The 16,336-nt window shown below is 37.3% G+C and overlaps 1 protein-coding gene across 1 annotated transcript in view; it reads left to right on the forward strand.

Annotated features, from left to right (window-relative positions):
• Positions 1-16,336, forward strand: part of MON2 (MON2 homolog, regulator of endosome-to-Golgi trafficking) — a 213,996-nt gene that overhangs the window by 118,662 nt on the left and 78,998 nt on the right. The window contains exons 28-30 of the mRNA XM_042781208.1: positions 6,347-6,490; positions 7,117-7,134; positions 7,445-7,573. Of these exons, the coding sequence (XP_042637142.1) occupies positions 6,347-6,490; positions 7,117-7,134; positions 7,445-7,573 (291 nt within the window). The remainder of the gene's footprint in view (positions 1-6,346; positions 6,491-7,116; positions 7,135-7,444; positions 7,574-16,336) is intronic.

A 16,336-nucleotide genomic window follows, 5' to 3' on the forward strand; every position in this document is an offset into this window, starting at 1 on the left:
ATAATATAATTTCATCTGTACTTAAATTTAGTTCTGAAATTTTTGGAAGCCCATATTGCAAAAAGAGGTATGAGTAAATTATAGAAGCATTTTCCCACCGAAATTTTAAAAAGATGTATATTTTTAGCTTCAAGTTTGTTTTGTCATTGCAAAGCAACTTATTAAAATAGGCCTAAAAATCATTGAGCAAATCCAGGTTAGCAAACACGATCAGATCAAAATCAGAGAATTTGTGGAACATCAGAGTAATTGTTTAGCACAGTTCACAACCACCAAACTGCTACACAAAAATATGCCAACTTAATAACCAGCTGTTCCAACAAAGTACCTATAACAATCTAATAAAATTAGAATGGAACTAGTTCCTCATTATACACATGTAACTGTATAATGCAAATTATGCTTTCTCATTATTAATTGATTGCATTATATCCAACTGGAATGATGAAAACTTTCACAGTAAGAATGGTGATATTTCCCCTGTACTATGATACCTCTTAATTGCCTCTGAAGGAATTCTAGCTGATCGATACTTCTTTGATCTCTTTAACCCTAGTTGTGTTGTACAGGGAAACAAAATATGGAGAAAGTTAAAATTTTAAAGAGTCTAGCATTTAAAAATATTTATTGAATGTCTTGAATTCAGTCTCGGGTATTTCATTTTGCCTCTTTGAGCGTTTCTCCCCTTACAAAACAGGGCTAAAGTTTTATGTTGTTATTTTTTTGTTAGAGCTAAATGAAATAACGCATATGAAAGATATGTATGTAAGAATATTTAGTATTCCTATAGTGTTATGCAAATAGCAAGAACTATCATATCTATTGGGAGCTCTGGTGGCGTAGTGCCTAAGTGATTTGACTGCTAACCAGAAGGCTGGCCATTCAAACCCATTAGCCACTCCTCGGAAGGCTGGGTAATCTACTTCAGTAGTGATACCTCCTCAGAAACCCAAGGAGGAGTCGCTATGAATCGGATCCGATTCGACAGCAGTGAGTTTGGTTTTTGGTTTTTTTATCATACCTATTGGTAAAATTTTTCTGTGGCTTCCTGTTGGCTTCATTATAAAGTCCAAATCCTTAATCTGCACTAACAACTCTCTGTGTAGGGTCTGGCTCTTGCTATGTGTTACTCTCTGTTATCCAGAGTCTTTTTGGATCAGAGGACCTTCTGAATTCATTTTCTCTTGGAAGCTTTCCCAGTTCTAAATATTTTGAACTAGATAACTGCTAGATGGTCCCAGTGTATTGTTATTTTCCTTTTCATCTAATCACTCTACTGTGAACTCTTTGAAGACAAAGACTTTTTTTTCCCTGCTACATTCTCAGGACATAAGTGTTGGATGAATGAACAGTATATAAGCAAATGAAAATTTTGTGGATTAATATGTCACTTAGAGCAGAGAGGAGCTGCCAGTTACCAGCCTAATTTTGAGAAAGGGTCCTTAGATATAATTTTAATAGCTTTGACTTCTTTGAATCAGAAACACTAGGAAAAAAAAAAAAGCCTTCAGAAAAACATTGATCTTCAAATCACTCATCCCCCAATACTAATGCACTGTAGGGGTTTTTCAGATGAATTTGCTATGGGAGGATATTCTCCAAAAGAAAATATAATTTTAGTTGCTATCTAAGCAATAATGTTTGTAGTTCTCTGGAATTTCTTTGCTTTGATGTATATATTTTGGAATAATTCTAGATTATCTTGATTGTTGTGTATGAAGCACATACAAGTGGATCATCAGCACTCCAACACTGCACAGCTTAGAATAATCACAGTGCCAGGTCCTCCTGGGAAACTTAAGTGGTGGCATTAATGCTACTTCCAGGTTCATAGATTATCACCACTAACCCCATTGATCTAAAGCTAACTTCTTTTCTGCCTTACTTTGCCTTTTCTTTTCTCTTTCTCTGCTTTCTTTCCTTTTTCCCTTTTCCTCCTTTCTTTTTCCCTCCTTTGTCTTTCCTTTTCTTCTTCCCATCTTCCCTGCCTCTCTCTTTCTTTATTCCTTTTTCCCTTTCTTCTCCCTTCCTTCATTTTTCTGCCTTCTTTTCTCCCTTCTCTCTCCCTTTTCTCTTTCATCATTTATTGAGCATATACTATTTCCTAGGAGCTGTGGTAGCGTAGTGCCCAAGGTACTTGACTGCTAACCAGAAGGCTGGTGGTTCAGACCCACCAGTCACTCCTTGGAAGGAAGGTTGGGCAATCTACTTCTATAGTGATACTGCCTCGGAAACGGAAGGAGGGGTCACTATGAGTTGGGTCCAACTCGACGGCACATAACAACAACAACATACTATTTCCTGGGATCTCTGGTAGCATAGTGCCTAAGGCACTTGACTGCTAACCAGGAGGCTGGCGGTTCAAACCCACCAGCCACTCCTCGGAAGGAAGGTTGGGCAATCTACTTCCGTAGTGATACGGCCTTGGAAACCCAAGGAGGGGTCGCTATGAGTCGGGTCCAACTGGACGGCACTTAACAATAACAACATACTATTTCCCTACTTTTACAGAAGGAAGATCCTATAGCCTCATAGTATAAGAACCAGAGTCCTGCTCGCTTCCCCCCCCCCTTTTTTTTTTCTTTTTGCAGCTACAGAATGTAGAACAATGCCTTGCATACCATATTAATATTAATACCATAGTAATATCCACTAATATTACATTGCCAGAAATGAACTGTTTGCAGTTTCAGCAGTTATTAACTGGCTATGTGTCTTTCCTCCATTTCGCTACCTGTAGCATGTTAGCATTTTAGAAGCCAAAGAATAGTCTTAATTTTTTCATTAATGTTCTTATTTGCAATGTGATGTAGTTAACTTGAGTTGCAGAGATATCAGTTTGTCACAATTAAAATAAAAATAGCTGTTTGTATCTTTAGTGGGGGAAAAAATAGCCTGTAAACAATTAATTACCTTTTTTCCCTTCATTGGCCATGCAGTTAACTTGCTGTTACTGCCCTAGAGGGAATGAAAATAGTTAATTTTCTATCAGAAAGAAAAAGAAAATTGTGGGATTAAGGGGTGCCCGTAATTTAGAACTCTCATTCAGATACTTGATTCAGGCTTTAGTATACTAGTAGAGGATAATAAGTAAAAAAGAAAAAAACAACCTCCCCTTCCTTCTTTGATTCCCCCACCTCCCCAGGTAAAAAAGTCAGTGCTCTCATTTTTTAAAAAACTGCTTTAGTAATAAGATAACAAGTGGAATTCTTAATCCCAACTATCAGACTTTTTATGGCTTGGAAAACAATACGTATATACCTTTAGCCTGAAACTTAGGAAGCTTTTCTTACTCATTTGTATCAGTTGATAACATTTTCCACTATTGTTAATTTTCACTCTAGCCCTTGTTTTATTACTTATTCTATTATCTAAATAATGTTTTGCAAACCCTGAATGTGATTCAGGTATATGAAGTCTTTAATAATGTCTTTCCTAACAGAAAATTTAGCATATTTTATTATCAAAGAATGTCTTTATATTTTCCTCCATTGGTATAGGCAAGTATTTACACAAGCTAAAATTTATTTGCTTTAAGACTTTATTCTTAAGCTAATAAGCTGTCAGTCAAAATATTTTATTGGTTAAATTCTATTTTTCTTCCTAAAGGAAAAAGTGATTTCTGATTTCATGTTTTCTGTCTTGTTCAGGAGCTCTGGTAGCATAGTGCCTAAGGCACTTGACTGCTAACCAGAAGGCTGGCGGTTCAAATCCACTAGCCACTCCTCAGAAGGAAGGTTGGGCAATCTACTTCTGTAGTGATATTGCCTCGGAAATCCAAGGAGGGGTCACTAGAGTCAGATTTGACTCAATGGCACATAACAACAAAAACAACATGTCTTTTTCTTCCTCAGCACCTTTACATTGTTTAGGACTTCACAGTCACAGTCTTCTCTTGGTTTTCAAATCACTAGATCCTCAACAAATTGACTTAATTATGTGTGTTAGTTGATTTCTTTTTGGCCAAGATATTTTGGCATACTTGGGCACCTAGGAGTTTAACTATTAACTTTACATATATACTGTATTCTAAGTTCTATGGCTAGGAGACTATTTTCTGTCTTATTGTTAAAACTTCCTGGTGTCAGATGGCCAGATACCTATCTGCCTCCATTGCCAAGGCTGCTGGAGTTGTTTATTCCAGGAGACACCATCAGTCACACTGTGTGAATGGTTCCCTTGGCGATATATGAGGAAGCCCTGTCTTCTGATAAATAATGGGCAAGTTTTTTGTTTGTTTGTTTGTTTTTAATTGTGGTGAAAATATACTCACCAAAACATTCACAGGGCAAGTTTACAAATATCTGTACTTCAACTCCCTCATCTACAAAATGAAAATAATAAATCTATAACATTTTGCCTATCAATAGGGAAGATATTTATAAAGGCACTTAGTGCCACACACAGATAAACATTCAGTAAATATTAGCTCTTATTTTCATCATCATCAACTTCTCTAACAAAGTCCTTATTACATGGTAGCTACTGAATGGATTATTGCTAAATTAATTAATAAAAGAAACCTTGAACTGTGTGATAAGTTAGATACTCAATTTCTTGTCTTCATATACACAGTATCAAGGACTAATGAGAAATATTGTCCAGATTGCTTTTAGATGCTGAGCTGTAAATAAATAAAGGACCTTTAAAAGTCCAAATGTATAGTCAAAGTCATTATTTAGTGTTAAAATGTTTTCAGAGAATTTAATACTTCATTTTCTAAGGTATCCACAAGCTTTTTCCTTTTTTTAATCTTTGAAGAGAAAAGAATCCACTGAGAGTAATCTAATCTCTTTTCCACAATAATTATAATTATTACTTCTAAGTTAAAATCCAGTAAGTGGTTAATAAAAAAGAAAGAAACTTAAAGCAGTCACTAAATTTAGAGTACTTTTTCAGGCTATGTAAACTTTACCATTCAATATTCTCCACTCACTGTTTCTAAGAAAAAAATAACCAAATATTGTGAGAGGGTTTTAACATATCTATACTCTGCTTTATTACACTGTAATTATATAAGCAGTTGCTTAGTTCTGTTTGTACCTAAGTTAGATCTTTATATGCCAGGTCAGTTTTATCTTAAACTTCAGTTGTGGCTAAATGGCTATATCCTCTTTGAGAAAAAAAGAAAATTTACCGAACTATTATCTGATAAATTAAAAAGCATAGATATCTTAAAAACATAAATGCTGTACACATATTTTAAAATAAATTTCTTAAAATTTTCAAATGTTTTGAATACTTATTTAGTATTTTCACGGTACCCAAATGATTTCTCAAGCAGAGGGTGATTATGCCTTGTATTTTGTAAAACATGACTATGTTTTAGATACGCCATAAATAATATCCTTAAGTATATTTCTCACAAATTAAACAGGAAAATAAGAAAGGAATAGAGGAGAAAATGCATTTGTAGCTAGGGAAAAATAAAAGTAGGTAAGATTTTAAGTGCTTTCAGCATATTTGAATTAACTATGACATCTGGGAGCTCTAGTGGAGTAGTGCCTAAGGCGTTTGACCTGCTAAACAGAAGGCTGGTGGTTCAAACCCACCAGCCACTCCTCGGAAGGAAGGTTGGGCAGTCTCCTTCTGTAGTGATACTGCTTCAGAAACCCAAGGAGGGGTCGCTATGAGTCAATTTGACTCGATGGCAGTGAGTTTGGTTTTGGTTTATGACATATCCAACAATGTCAGGATATGTATTCTTTGTTTCAAATTATTTAATAAATTTTGAGAAACTAGTTATTAATTAAAATGGTATTTTATTAATTTTTATTGAAAGTATTTTTATTTTCTTGTCTTAGTCTATATTGTCATGCACATCTAACATTAAATATGTACTACCTTAATAAAATGTTAATATAGATACAACTTTTAGAAATAAATTTCCATATGTGACTTATCTTCTGACCTATAATACACATGATTATTTATTAAAGTCTATGGACCAGTTGTGGTGCAGAAATCAGCTATCATTTCAAAGAACCAATATCACATTAATAGAAGCCAGTATCATCTTGGTCAGTGGAACATTTTTAATGATCTGAAGACCGTATTAATGAATGATCAGATTGTAGACCGTCAGGAATGCCTGGGACTTTTCTTTAAGTGCCTGTACTTTTTCTTCTCTGTTAAGTAGTAAATCACATTTTTTTCTATTAAACAGCATTTTGTAGCTGGTTAACACATTTCAGCCCATATTCATTTTATCTTACAATAGTTTAAATGTCTGTGATGGTAAAATAGGATATTTTTAAGATTCTTTAGTTAAAATATACAGAAAAGAACTTAATGGAGTTCATATTATGTTATTTTGATATTTAATTTTCATATTTTGCTTTTATAGGCCATCTGTGTAGGTCCAGAAAACATGCAGATAATGTATCCAGCTATATTTGACCAGTTACTGGCATTTGTAGAATTTTCCTGTAAACCTCCACAGTATGGACAGCTGGAAACAAAGCACATTGCAAATGCGAAATATAATCAGGTGATTCACTATAAATTATATTTACTTATGGTTTATAAATATAGTCAGTTTCACTTAAGATGGACTTTGATTATCTTGGTAAATGAATATTTCATTCACAAATAAATTTGCATATGTCTTTTAACAGTTTAAGCTGAACAGAAATATTTGGGAAAACATTTCTGTGTTCCTTTTCTCCCCGTTTATGACTTTCATATTTTCAAGTGGTTCTCCAATAAGTTTGATCCTTTATGTCACTCTACAAGAAATGAAAGATTTAAGTTCTTTTGTACCTCTCTCTTGGTTGCTACATCCCTCTACAAAATGGCTTCTAAATTTCCAGCCTAGTCTTATCAAAAACAGATGCCTATGATGCAAGCTGAAGAAATCTTTATATACTGAATAAGAAGTTGTCTACTACTGGTGTGATATTTAGTTGGATTTTACATAAAAGATTTTAATGGCCATAGTTGGCAAATATTAACTTTGTTTTGATTTAAGGAAAAAGTACATTTCTAAATGCATGCACATGCTGGTTTTGTTCACGCAACATAAAAATTTTAATTTTACATGGTCCGAAAAGTAGTTTTAATATGTATTAACTTTTCTCATTCTATTTGTCTTGCAACACAATGGAATCACAATAGATCCAACTATTTGCACCGGTGAGTTAAATTTCTTAAAACTGTCCTAACTTATTGGCAACAAATAAAATACATCTTTCCCAGTTCTTGATAGAATGCTGTATGTGCTTATTCAAATAGTTTTAATATTTGCTTGGTTGAAAATTACTTTCATGAAATACATAGTTCTTTGAAAACTTTGCATGTAATATAATCTGACCTAAAACGAAGGCTTGAATTTTAAGACAAAGAAGTTTTCTCTTTGAAAACAAATGATTTCATGACTAATTCCCTACCCCACCCCACTCCACCCCCCCTTTTTTTAACTCCATGTGAAAATATTACTTTCTAGGCGGAGTGGGTAGCCTTGAATTATGTGCCATTTGCTGAAAGATCTTTAGAAGTAGTTGTGGATTTATACCAAAAAACAGCCTGTCACAAAGCAGTGGTGAATGAGAAAGTACTCCAGAATATTATTAAGGTATCTTTTTCTTTTCCTACACTTTCATTAGCTGATACCAGTATTACTGAAATTACTCTTTAGGTAATCTATTACTATATATGAATAAATGGAAAGTATAATTTATATTATTGATAGTGACTTTCTGTAGCATTCATGAATTGTATTCATTAAACCATTTTGATAAAGTATGAGAAGTTTTTTAAATGAAAAATACTTTAAAATAAGTATAATTGTTACAGTTCTTGAATTTTGCTGCATAAGACAATGGTGAGCCTGTTTCTTAAGACAATACTTTTCAAACTTTGAGGTTAACACATTCAGGAAGAAATTCATATTACCAATTGCCATCAAGTCAATTCCGAATCAACAACTGTGGTGGTTAAGTTTGTGTGTCAACTTGGCTGGGCCTGGTTGAGGGGCTGGGCAGCTGGATGTAGTATTCCCCATGATGAGACTGGTAATCAGCTCCATGGTGGAATCTACTGGGAGCAGCTGAGTAGCTGCCTTTGGGTATGTGGTCTGCTTCTCTTATATAAGCTGTAGCTTTGGGAATGGTCTACTGCTTATGGCACTCTAGAACCCTGAATGTAGCCATGTCATTCGTTGTTCAGCAGCCTGCCGTGCTCTGCCAACCTTGGGACTTTCAGTGGACTTGAATTAATGGCCTGCCATGTGGTTTGGTAACATGAGGCTGTGCCATTTTATTTGTCAACCTTGGGCTTGTTAGCCACAGCAGCCAGTAGCTATCTGAGTGAAGAGATGCCTCTAACTTCAGTAGGCTGGGACCAAGAGGCAGAGCTGAAGCCCAAGGTCGAGGGGCTTTCATACAGCCTCTAGAGCCTGCACTTTGAACTCGGACTTCTAGCCTCCCCAACTATAAGAGAATAACTGTTTGTACAAGCCATCCCATTTGTGGTATAGTCCTGTCAGAGCAGCACTAGGTAACCAGAACAGCACCCTATAGGACAAAGTAGAACTGCCCTATAGGGTTTTCTAAGGCTGTAAATCTTTTTGGAAGCAAGACTGCTTCTTTGTCTCCCATGGAGCAGCTCTTGGGTTCAAACTGTTGACCTTTTGGTTAGCAGCCCAGTGCTTTAACCACAGCACCACCAGAGCTCCTATTTACAATACAGCCCATCAGTTTAATGATCATACATACTGTCTTTTTAAAACCAGTTCCTCCCATCTGACCCCCTCCAAAAAAAAAAATCATTTCTTTTTAACTGTGTCCTGTTCTCCCAAGCAAGGTTTAGGACAAAACTAAACCTTGCTCCTCTACTAGGATATAGATGTACCTTCTATTTTTCTAAACAAATATAGGTCATTATGAACTGTCTTTTCACAAGGCTAATCCCTCTCTTTGCATCTGTCCTTGCCTATTTTCATTTTTCTTTATTGGTGATTCTTTCATTTTCCTTTCAGCATCTTACTCTTTAGCCTGCAAAGATGATTAAGGTTTTTCATACCATAAGAACTGTCGACTCTACTACCAACTCAGATTTTCATCCTTTTTCAGGTTTTCTTCACTTCCAAACCCCTTTAAACAACTGTGGCCTTCACCTAAGCACCACTCACTCTTAACCTGTTACATACTGGCTTACTTCTTTTTTTTTTTTTTTTAATGCTGATTACAAATTGTTATTTATTGATTAAAATTATGAGCAAATGTTCGTTAGCCTAATTCCAGTTACTAAATATACTCAAACATAAGAAAATGACATCCATTAAAATATAATCAATAAGTATTTTTTGTACTCATTCAGACTTTTTGATGCAAATCAGTTATATCTACACGTGTACTAGAATATAAACCACCTTTTGCACAATGCACAACACACCCTTGTCTTGGCTTCAATTCTTCTAAAAGCAAATCTTAAGAAGAGGATTTGACTGCAAGTTATTTATTTGGGATGTGAGGGTGTGTGAAAGTGAGACAGGCAAGGGAGAGAAGCCAATAGAGGGTGTGTTGGTGAGCAATTGGGCAACTCGTGTTCAGTTCTATGGGGGCTTTTTTGAGAGAGTGCTATAAGCATGCCTCAGAGTTCTCCTACTGAAGGGGCAAGAAGTAGGGCTGTTTATCTATAAGCTCACATTTCTCATTAATTGAAGGCTACTCCGGAGCTCTGGTGGTGTAGTGCCCAAGGCATTTGACTGCTAACCAGAAGGCTGACGGTTCAAGCCCACTAGCCACTCCTTGGAAGGAAGGTTGGACAATCTACTTCCGTAGTGACACAGCCTCGGAAACCCAAGGAGGGGTCACTATAAGTCCTATCCTACAGTGGAAGTGGATTGCATTTGCCTGGGTCATTAAACCACAACCAAATCCTTTGCTGTCCAGTTGATTCCAACTCATAGTGATCCTATAGGACAGAGTAGAACTGCCCCATAGAATTTCCAAGACTTTACATCTTAATGGTCACGGTAGCAGACTGCCATGTCTTTCTCCCACAGAGCAGCTGGTGGTTTTGAACTGCCAACCTGTCAGTTAGCAGCCAAACGCTTTAACAACTGCACCACCAGGGCTCCTCCTGGATCATTCCCACTGCTGTCAAGTCAATGCCAACTTGTAGCAAGCCTATAGACAGAGTAGAACTTCCCCATACAGTTCCCAATGCTACCAGTCTTTATGGAAGGAGACTGCCACAACTTTTTTCCATGAAGTGGCTGGTGGGTTCGAACCTTTGACCTTTTATTTTGCTGCCAAGCATTTTAACCACTGCACCACCTGAGTTTATTAACTTGCCCAAATTTCTGTCCTCACCTATTTTCAGGCCAAGTCACTCCTTTAACCAAGGCACACCCTCAAACAGAGAAACAGGAAGTAATTGGTTTGTATAGAACAGCCTGCAGTCTACCACTGGAGTAAGCCAAGGGGATATGGGCAGGACACCAATCACACCTATACAACACTCATTCACTAGTCTACCAAGGAATATCCTCCAACATTAGCCAGGCTGGATCTGGCATTAAAAATAGGGGAAACCTAATATATGTTTTTCATTCATTTATTCACCCAACAAAAATTTACTCTACAACCCCTGTACACCAGGAACTTTGTCAGATACTGGGCAGGGAGTAGAGACTGGACATGCATGGGCTCTGGACTCAAGGTCTTACAACCTAGTGAGGCTTCTCAGGCTCCTGTATCTCTGTTTTCAACTGTGAATCTTGAGGCTGGATGGCATCATGGTTAAGTAAGACCTTGTGCCCTAGAATCAGACAGACCATGGTTCTGTGTGAACTTGGGCTATTATTTATTTATTTATTATTTTTATTTTAAGAGCTTGTTTTACATTCATCGCTACGCGTATATTTAGTTTCATTCCCCATTTACCATGTCCAACCCTAACCCAGTCTCCTCCCCTCCCTACCCTGCAACCCTCCCCCTGTGCCCGTCATAATTATGCACTCCTGTTTGTCCTGCATTTCCTCAGATTGAATGTTGGTCCTCTGGTGTCCCCTGGTCTATTGCTCTAAAGGATGTATTACCCTTGACTATGTGGGTGCGGCATCCTTGGTTGAGTGGTCTGCGTGTACATCTCACTAACCATTGGGCTGAGAGCCCGCCCCTGGGGGTGACTTTTATTCCAGGCACCAAATTATTTCAGGGCCATAGTATTGGGAGTCTCACCAGATTTCATCTAACCAGTAATTCTGGTCATTATTGAGTTTTTGGATTTTGTTCCACGTTTTCCCTCCCATTCTATCCAGGATCTCCAGATTTGATCCTTTCCTGAGTGGTTGACATTGGTAGCCGGGCACCATCCAGTTCTTCTGGTCTCAAGAGCCATCGTGTCCTACGGCTGATTGCTTCTAAATGCCTTTTTTTTTTTTTTTTTTTTTTGCGTTCTTCTTCACTTCCAATGCTAGGAGACCATTAGCTGCATCTTAGATGGCTGCTTGAAAGCTTTTAAGACCTCAGTTGCTACTCACCAATGTAGGATGTGGAGCAACGCTTTTATGTATCTTGTTGTGCCAACTGAGTCTGGTGTACCTCAGTGCTATGGTCCTGAGGTAGTAGATCTATTGGAGCGCTCTCCCATAGTGTCGGGATGTCTGTGAGGGATTACTCTGTGTCTGTCTTCTATTGTTTCTGTAAGGACTGCAGGTATTTTGTATCACTGGTGTCTGTACAAGATTAGCCTCAGCTGAGTCTATCCTTGGTCTAGAGTATACCTCTATTCACTGACTCCTGTTTGATCATCTCAGGTGTTTATGTGTTTATCTGTTAGCCTAGTGTTTGGTGTTAATGGCAATGTGGTATTGTGGACACGTTGGTTGGTTTTAGCATCTGTCATCTATCTCTTATGTGCACAGTTTGGTGTCCTCTCATTTCCCAATGTTATTATGGTGGTCATATATCCTTCACATATATCTCTCCCCCTACCCATGTCAGCGTGTAAGCCCCAACTAGGTCGCTATGAGTCGGGGCCGACTCAACGGCACACAACACAACAACAACACAGCCCTAAATTAATCCCTCCCTTTCCCTCCCCATCCCGGTAACCTACTAGGTGAGTTCCCTTTCCCAAGCAAAGCCTTCTCTGTCTTTTTACAGTAATGGGCTCATACAGTACTTGTCCTTCTGCAGTTGACTTATATCACTCAGCATAATGTCCTCCAGGTTCATCCACATTGCGAGAGGATTCGCGTATCCGTCATTGTTTTTTAATGTGGCATAGTATTCAATTGTGTGGATATACATAATTTGGTTATCCACTCATCCATTGATGAGCATTTAGATTGTTTCCATCTCTTTGCTATGGTGAATTGTGCTGCAGTGAACATAGGTGTACATATGTCTGTTCATGCACTATCTCTCACCTCTTTATGATATATTCCTAGTAATGGAATTGCTGGGTCAAATGGTACTTCTATTTTCAGTTTTTTAAGGAAACACTATATCATTTGCCACAATGGTTATACCATTTTACAGTCCCTCCAGCAGTGCACAAGAGTTCCAATCTGTCCACAGCCCCGCCAGCATTTGTTACTATCTGATCTGATGAACTTTGTTGTTATTGCTGGGGTGAGATGCTATCTCATTGTTGTTTTGATTTGCATCTCTCTAATGATTAATGATTGTGAGCAATTTCTCATGTGTTTGTTGGCTGCTTGTATCTCTTCTTTGGTGAAGTGTCTGTTCAAGTCTTTTGCCCATTTGTGAATTGGGTTGTTTGTCTTTTTGGTGTTGAGGTGTTGAAGTTCTCTGTAGATTTTGGAGAGAATCCTTTATCAGATATGTCATAGGCAAATATTTTCTCCCAATCTGCAGGTTCTCTTTTTACCCTTTTGACGAAATCTCTTGATGTGCACAAGAATTTAATTTTTAAAAGGTCCCAGTCATCTAGCTTCTCTTCTGTCTCCTGCACATTCTGGGTTATGCTTGACAGTCTGTTTATGCCGTAAATTAGGGCTCCTAGATTTGCCCCTATTTTTACTTTTGATGAATTTTATAGTTTGGAGTTTTACATTTAAGTCTTTGATCCAGCTTGAGTTTGTTTTTGTGTATGGGGTGAGGTATGGGTCTTGTTTCATTTTTCTACAAGTGCATATCCAGTTTTGCCAGCACCATTTGTTAAAGAGGCTGTCTCTTCCCCATTTAATGGGGTTTGGGCCTTTGTCAAAGATTAGTTGTCCGTAGATGAATGGGTCTATGTCTGAACTTTCGATTCTGTTCCATTGGTCTGTCTATCTCATTGTACCAGTATCATGCTATTTTGACTACTGTGGCTGTTTAGTAGTTCTTAAGATCTGGGAGTGTGAGACCTCCCACTTTGTTTTTCTTCTTGAAAAGTGCTCTGCTTATTCAAGGTCTCTTTCCTTTCCATATGAAATTAGTAATTAGTTTTTCCATGTCCTTATTTTGTTGAAATCTGGATCGGGATTGCATTAAATGTATAGATTGCTTTAGGTAGTATTGACATTTTCACAATGTTTAGTCTGCCTATCCATGAACAAGGAGCTCTGGTAGTGTAGTGCCTAAGGCACTTGACTGCTAACCAGAAGGCTGGCTGTTCAAACCAATCAGCCCCTCCTCGGAAGGAAGATGGTACAATCTACTTCCGTAGTGATACTGCCTTGGAAACCCAAGGAGGGGTCACTGAGTCGGGTCCGACTTGACAGCACATAACAACAACAACATCCATGAACAAGGCAGGTTCTTCCGTTTATGTTGTCTCTTGTAGCAGTGTTTTATAGTTTTCTCTGTATAGGTCTTTTGCGTCTCTGGTGAGGTTTATTCCTAGATACTTTATCTTTTTCGTAGCTATAGTGAGTGGTATGATTTCCCTTATTTCTTTATCAGAGGAGTCCTTGCTGGTGTAGAGAAATCCAACTGATTTTTGTGTGTTGATCTTGTATCCTGCCACTTTGCTGAACTTCTCTATTAGTTCCAGTAGTCTTTTTATTGAGTCCCTTGGGTTTTCTATGTATAGTATTATATCATCTGCAAATAGAGATAGTTTTAATTCCTCATTGCTAATACGTATGCCTTTTATTTCTCTTTCTTGCCTTATTGCCCTGGCCAGGACTTCCAATACAGTGTTAAATAGAAGTGGTGCTAGAGGGCATCCCTGTCCAGTTCCTGTTCGTAAGGGGAATGCCTTGAGTCTTTCTCCATTAATAATGATGTTGGCCATTGGCTTTGCATATATACCCTTTATTATGTTGAGGAATTTCCCTTCCTTATTTTGCTGAGAGTTTTAAACAGGAATGAATGTTAGATTTTATCAAATGCCTGTTCTGCATCAATTGATATAATCATATGGTCCTTTTCCTTTGTTTTGTTTATGTGGTGGATTACATTGGTTGATTTTCTGATGTTGAACCACCCCTGTAAACCTGGTATGAATCCCACTTGGTCCAGATGTATTAATTTTTTGATGTGTTGTTGGATTCTGTTGGCCAGGATTTTGTTAAAGATTTTTGCATCTATGTTTATGAGTGATACTGGTCTGTAGTTTTCCTGTCTAGTATTATCTTTCCCTGGTTTTGGTATTAGTGTTATGCTTGCTTCATAAAATGAATTTGGGAGTACTCCATCTTTTTTTATGTTCTAGAATAGCATGCATACTGGCTTACTTCATTGCCCTGTCGAAACTTCTTTCTCAAAGCTATAGAAGACCAGATCTCCACATCCTATTAAGTCCTTTCTGAATGTTTATCTTCTCTGGAGCATGGTACTGCTCTGACTTTTTAAAACCCTTTCCTTAACTTCTGTGATACTTCTATCCATGCCACCTCCCCCACCACAAGCTGTTCTCTCCTCTCACTCATTTATAGACCTTTTTTTGTTTTTTTAATCATCTTTATTTCCAAGTACTAACTAAATGGTAGAGATTAAAAAATGAGTAAGAATTCTTACATTTCATAAGTCAATTTAGGAAACATAGAAAGGCAAAGAAGTAATAGCAATACAGTGTGTTAAGTGTTAGGTGAAGACACAGAAGGGAGACAGCTTTGCAACCAGATAGACCCAGCTTAGAGTAGTGCACTGCTGTCAGTGCTGCTCCGTGATTTCGGGCAACCAGACCTGTCTGAGAGTGTTTTTCATCTATAAAATAAGTGTAATGTTAGTACCACTTATATTTCCTAACTATTAAGAGAGATACAACATTTATTACTGCTTGCCAAGTAGTCAATGCTAAATAAAATGTTTGTTCTATTCACAAAGGCATAACTATCTATGAGATTTTGGTCAAATTAACAGAGGTAACACTTGATGATGTCCTTGAAGAAGGAGTAAGAGTGTGCTAGATAAGAAGGAAGAGAGGAATATTATAGGTGAATAAAACAGTGTAAAAGATGATGGTATTATTTTCAAGAAATGAGAAATTTAGTATAGGGAGGAGGTAGCAAGGCCTGGAGTAAGTCTGAAAAGGTAAATGTGGGTCTTATAAGCCATCATAAGGAGACCAGACTTTATTCTTTAACCGTTTGAAGGATTTAACACTGAGGAGTGACTCTAAACGGTTTATATTTTTAAAGGAATTAGACACTTCCTTTTCTGGACTTTCAAACACTTTGTTGATGCCACTTACTATATTGTATCTTAAACTGGAGAATTTTGATATATGTGACAGTAGGAACTGAGTTTTCCAGTTCATAAGTTTACTGATTAACTATATCCCTGTATCAATTACTTAAACATTTTAAAAAATAAATGGAATGAATCTGGTGTACTTAATATTCCCTTCTTTTTGGTAAAATATTAATTATAATACCAAAACCATATTTTTCTTTCATCTAACCTTGAGTTATAAAATGTTAACACAAAATGGCTGTTGTTTCATTGAGTATTCTTTTGACTGCAGTTGACATACAATCAGGATAAAACTAGTTTTAACAATAAAGGACATTTATTGATGTACTTAACCAAAAAGTTCAGAGCTAGAGGGAAGCTTTAAGATTGATTGATCCAGTGGTTTAGTTGTTGTTGTTATGTGCTGTCGAGTCGAACCCAACTCATAGCAACCCCTCCTTGGGTTTCCGAGGCAGTATCACTACGAAAGTAGATTGCCCCATCTTCTTTCTGAGGAGTGGCTGGTGGATTTGAACCGCCAGCCTTCTGGTTAGCAGTCAAGTGCCTTAGCCACTATGCTACCAGAGCTCCCAGTGGTTTAGTAGTATCACCAAAAAACAAATTCTTTCTCTCTGTTCTGCTTTCCAAGAGTTGACTGCACCCTCTGTTTCTTTCATAGTTGTAAGTTAATAAGGTGTGTGTATACTATGTATCCAGTAGGAAGGGGTGTGGGGAGGGTGTGATTCTATCATATATAT

Source organism: Orycteropus afer, unplaced genomic scaffold (assembly GCF_000298275.1).
Source record: "Orycteropus afer afer isolate SDZICR_OR568_19922 unplaced genomic scaffold, OryAfe1.0 scaffold00097, whole genome shotgun sequence".
Lineage (NCBI taxonomy): Eukaryota > Metazoa > Chordata > Mammalia > Tubulidentata > Orycteropodidae > Orycteropus > Orycteropus afer.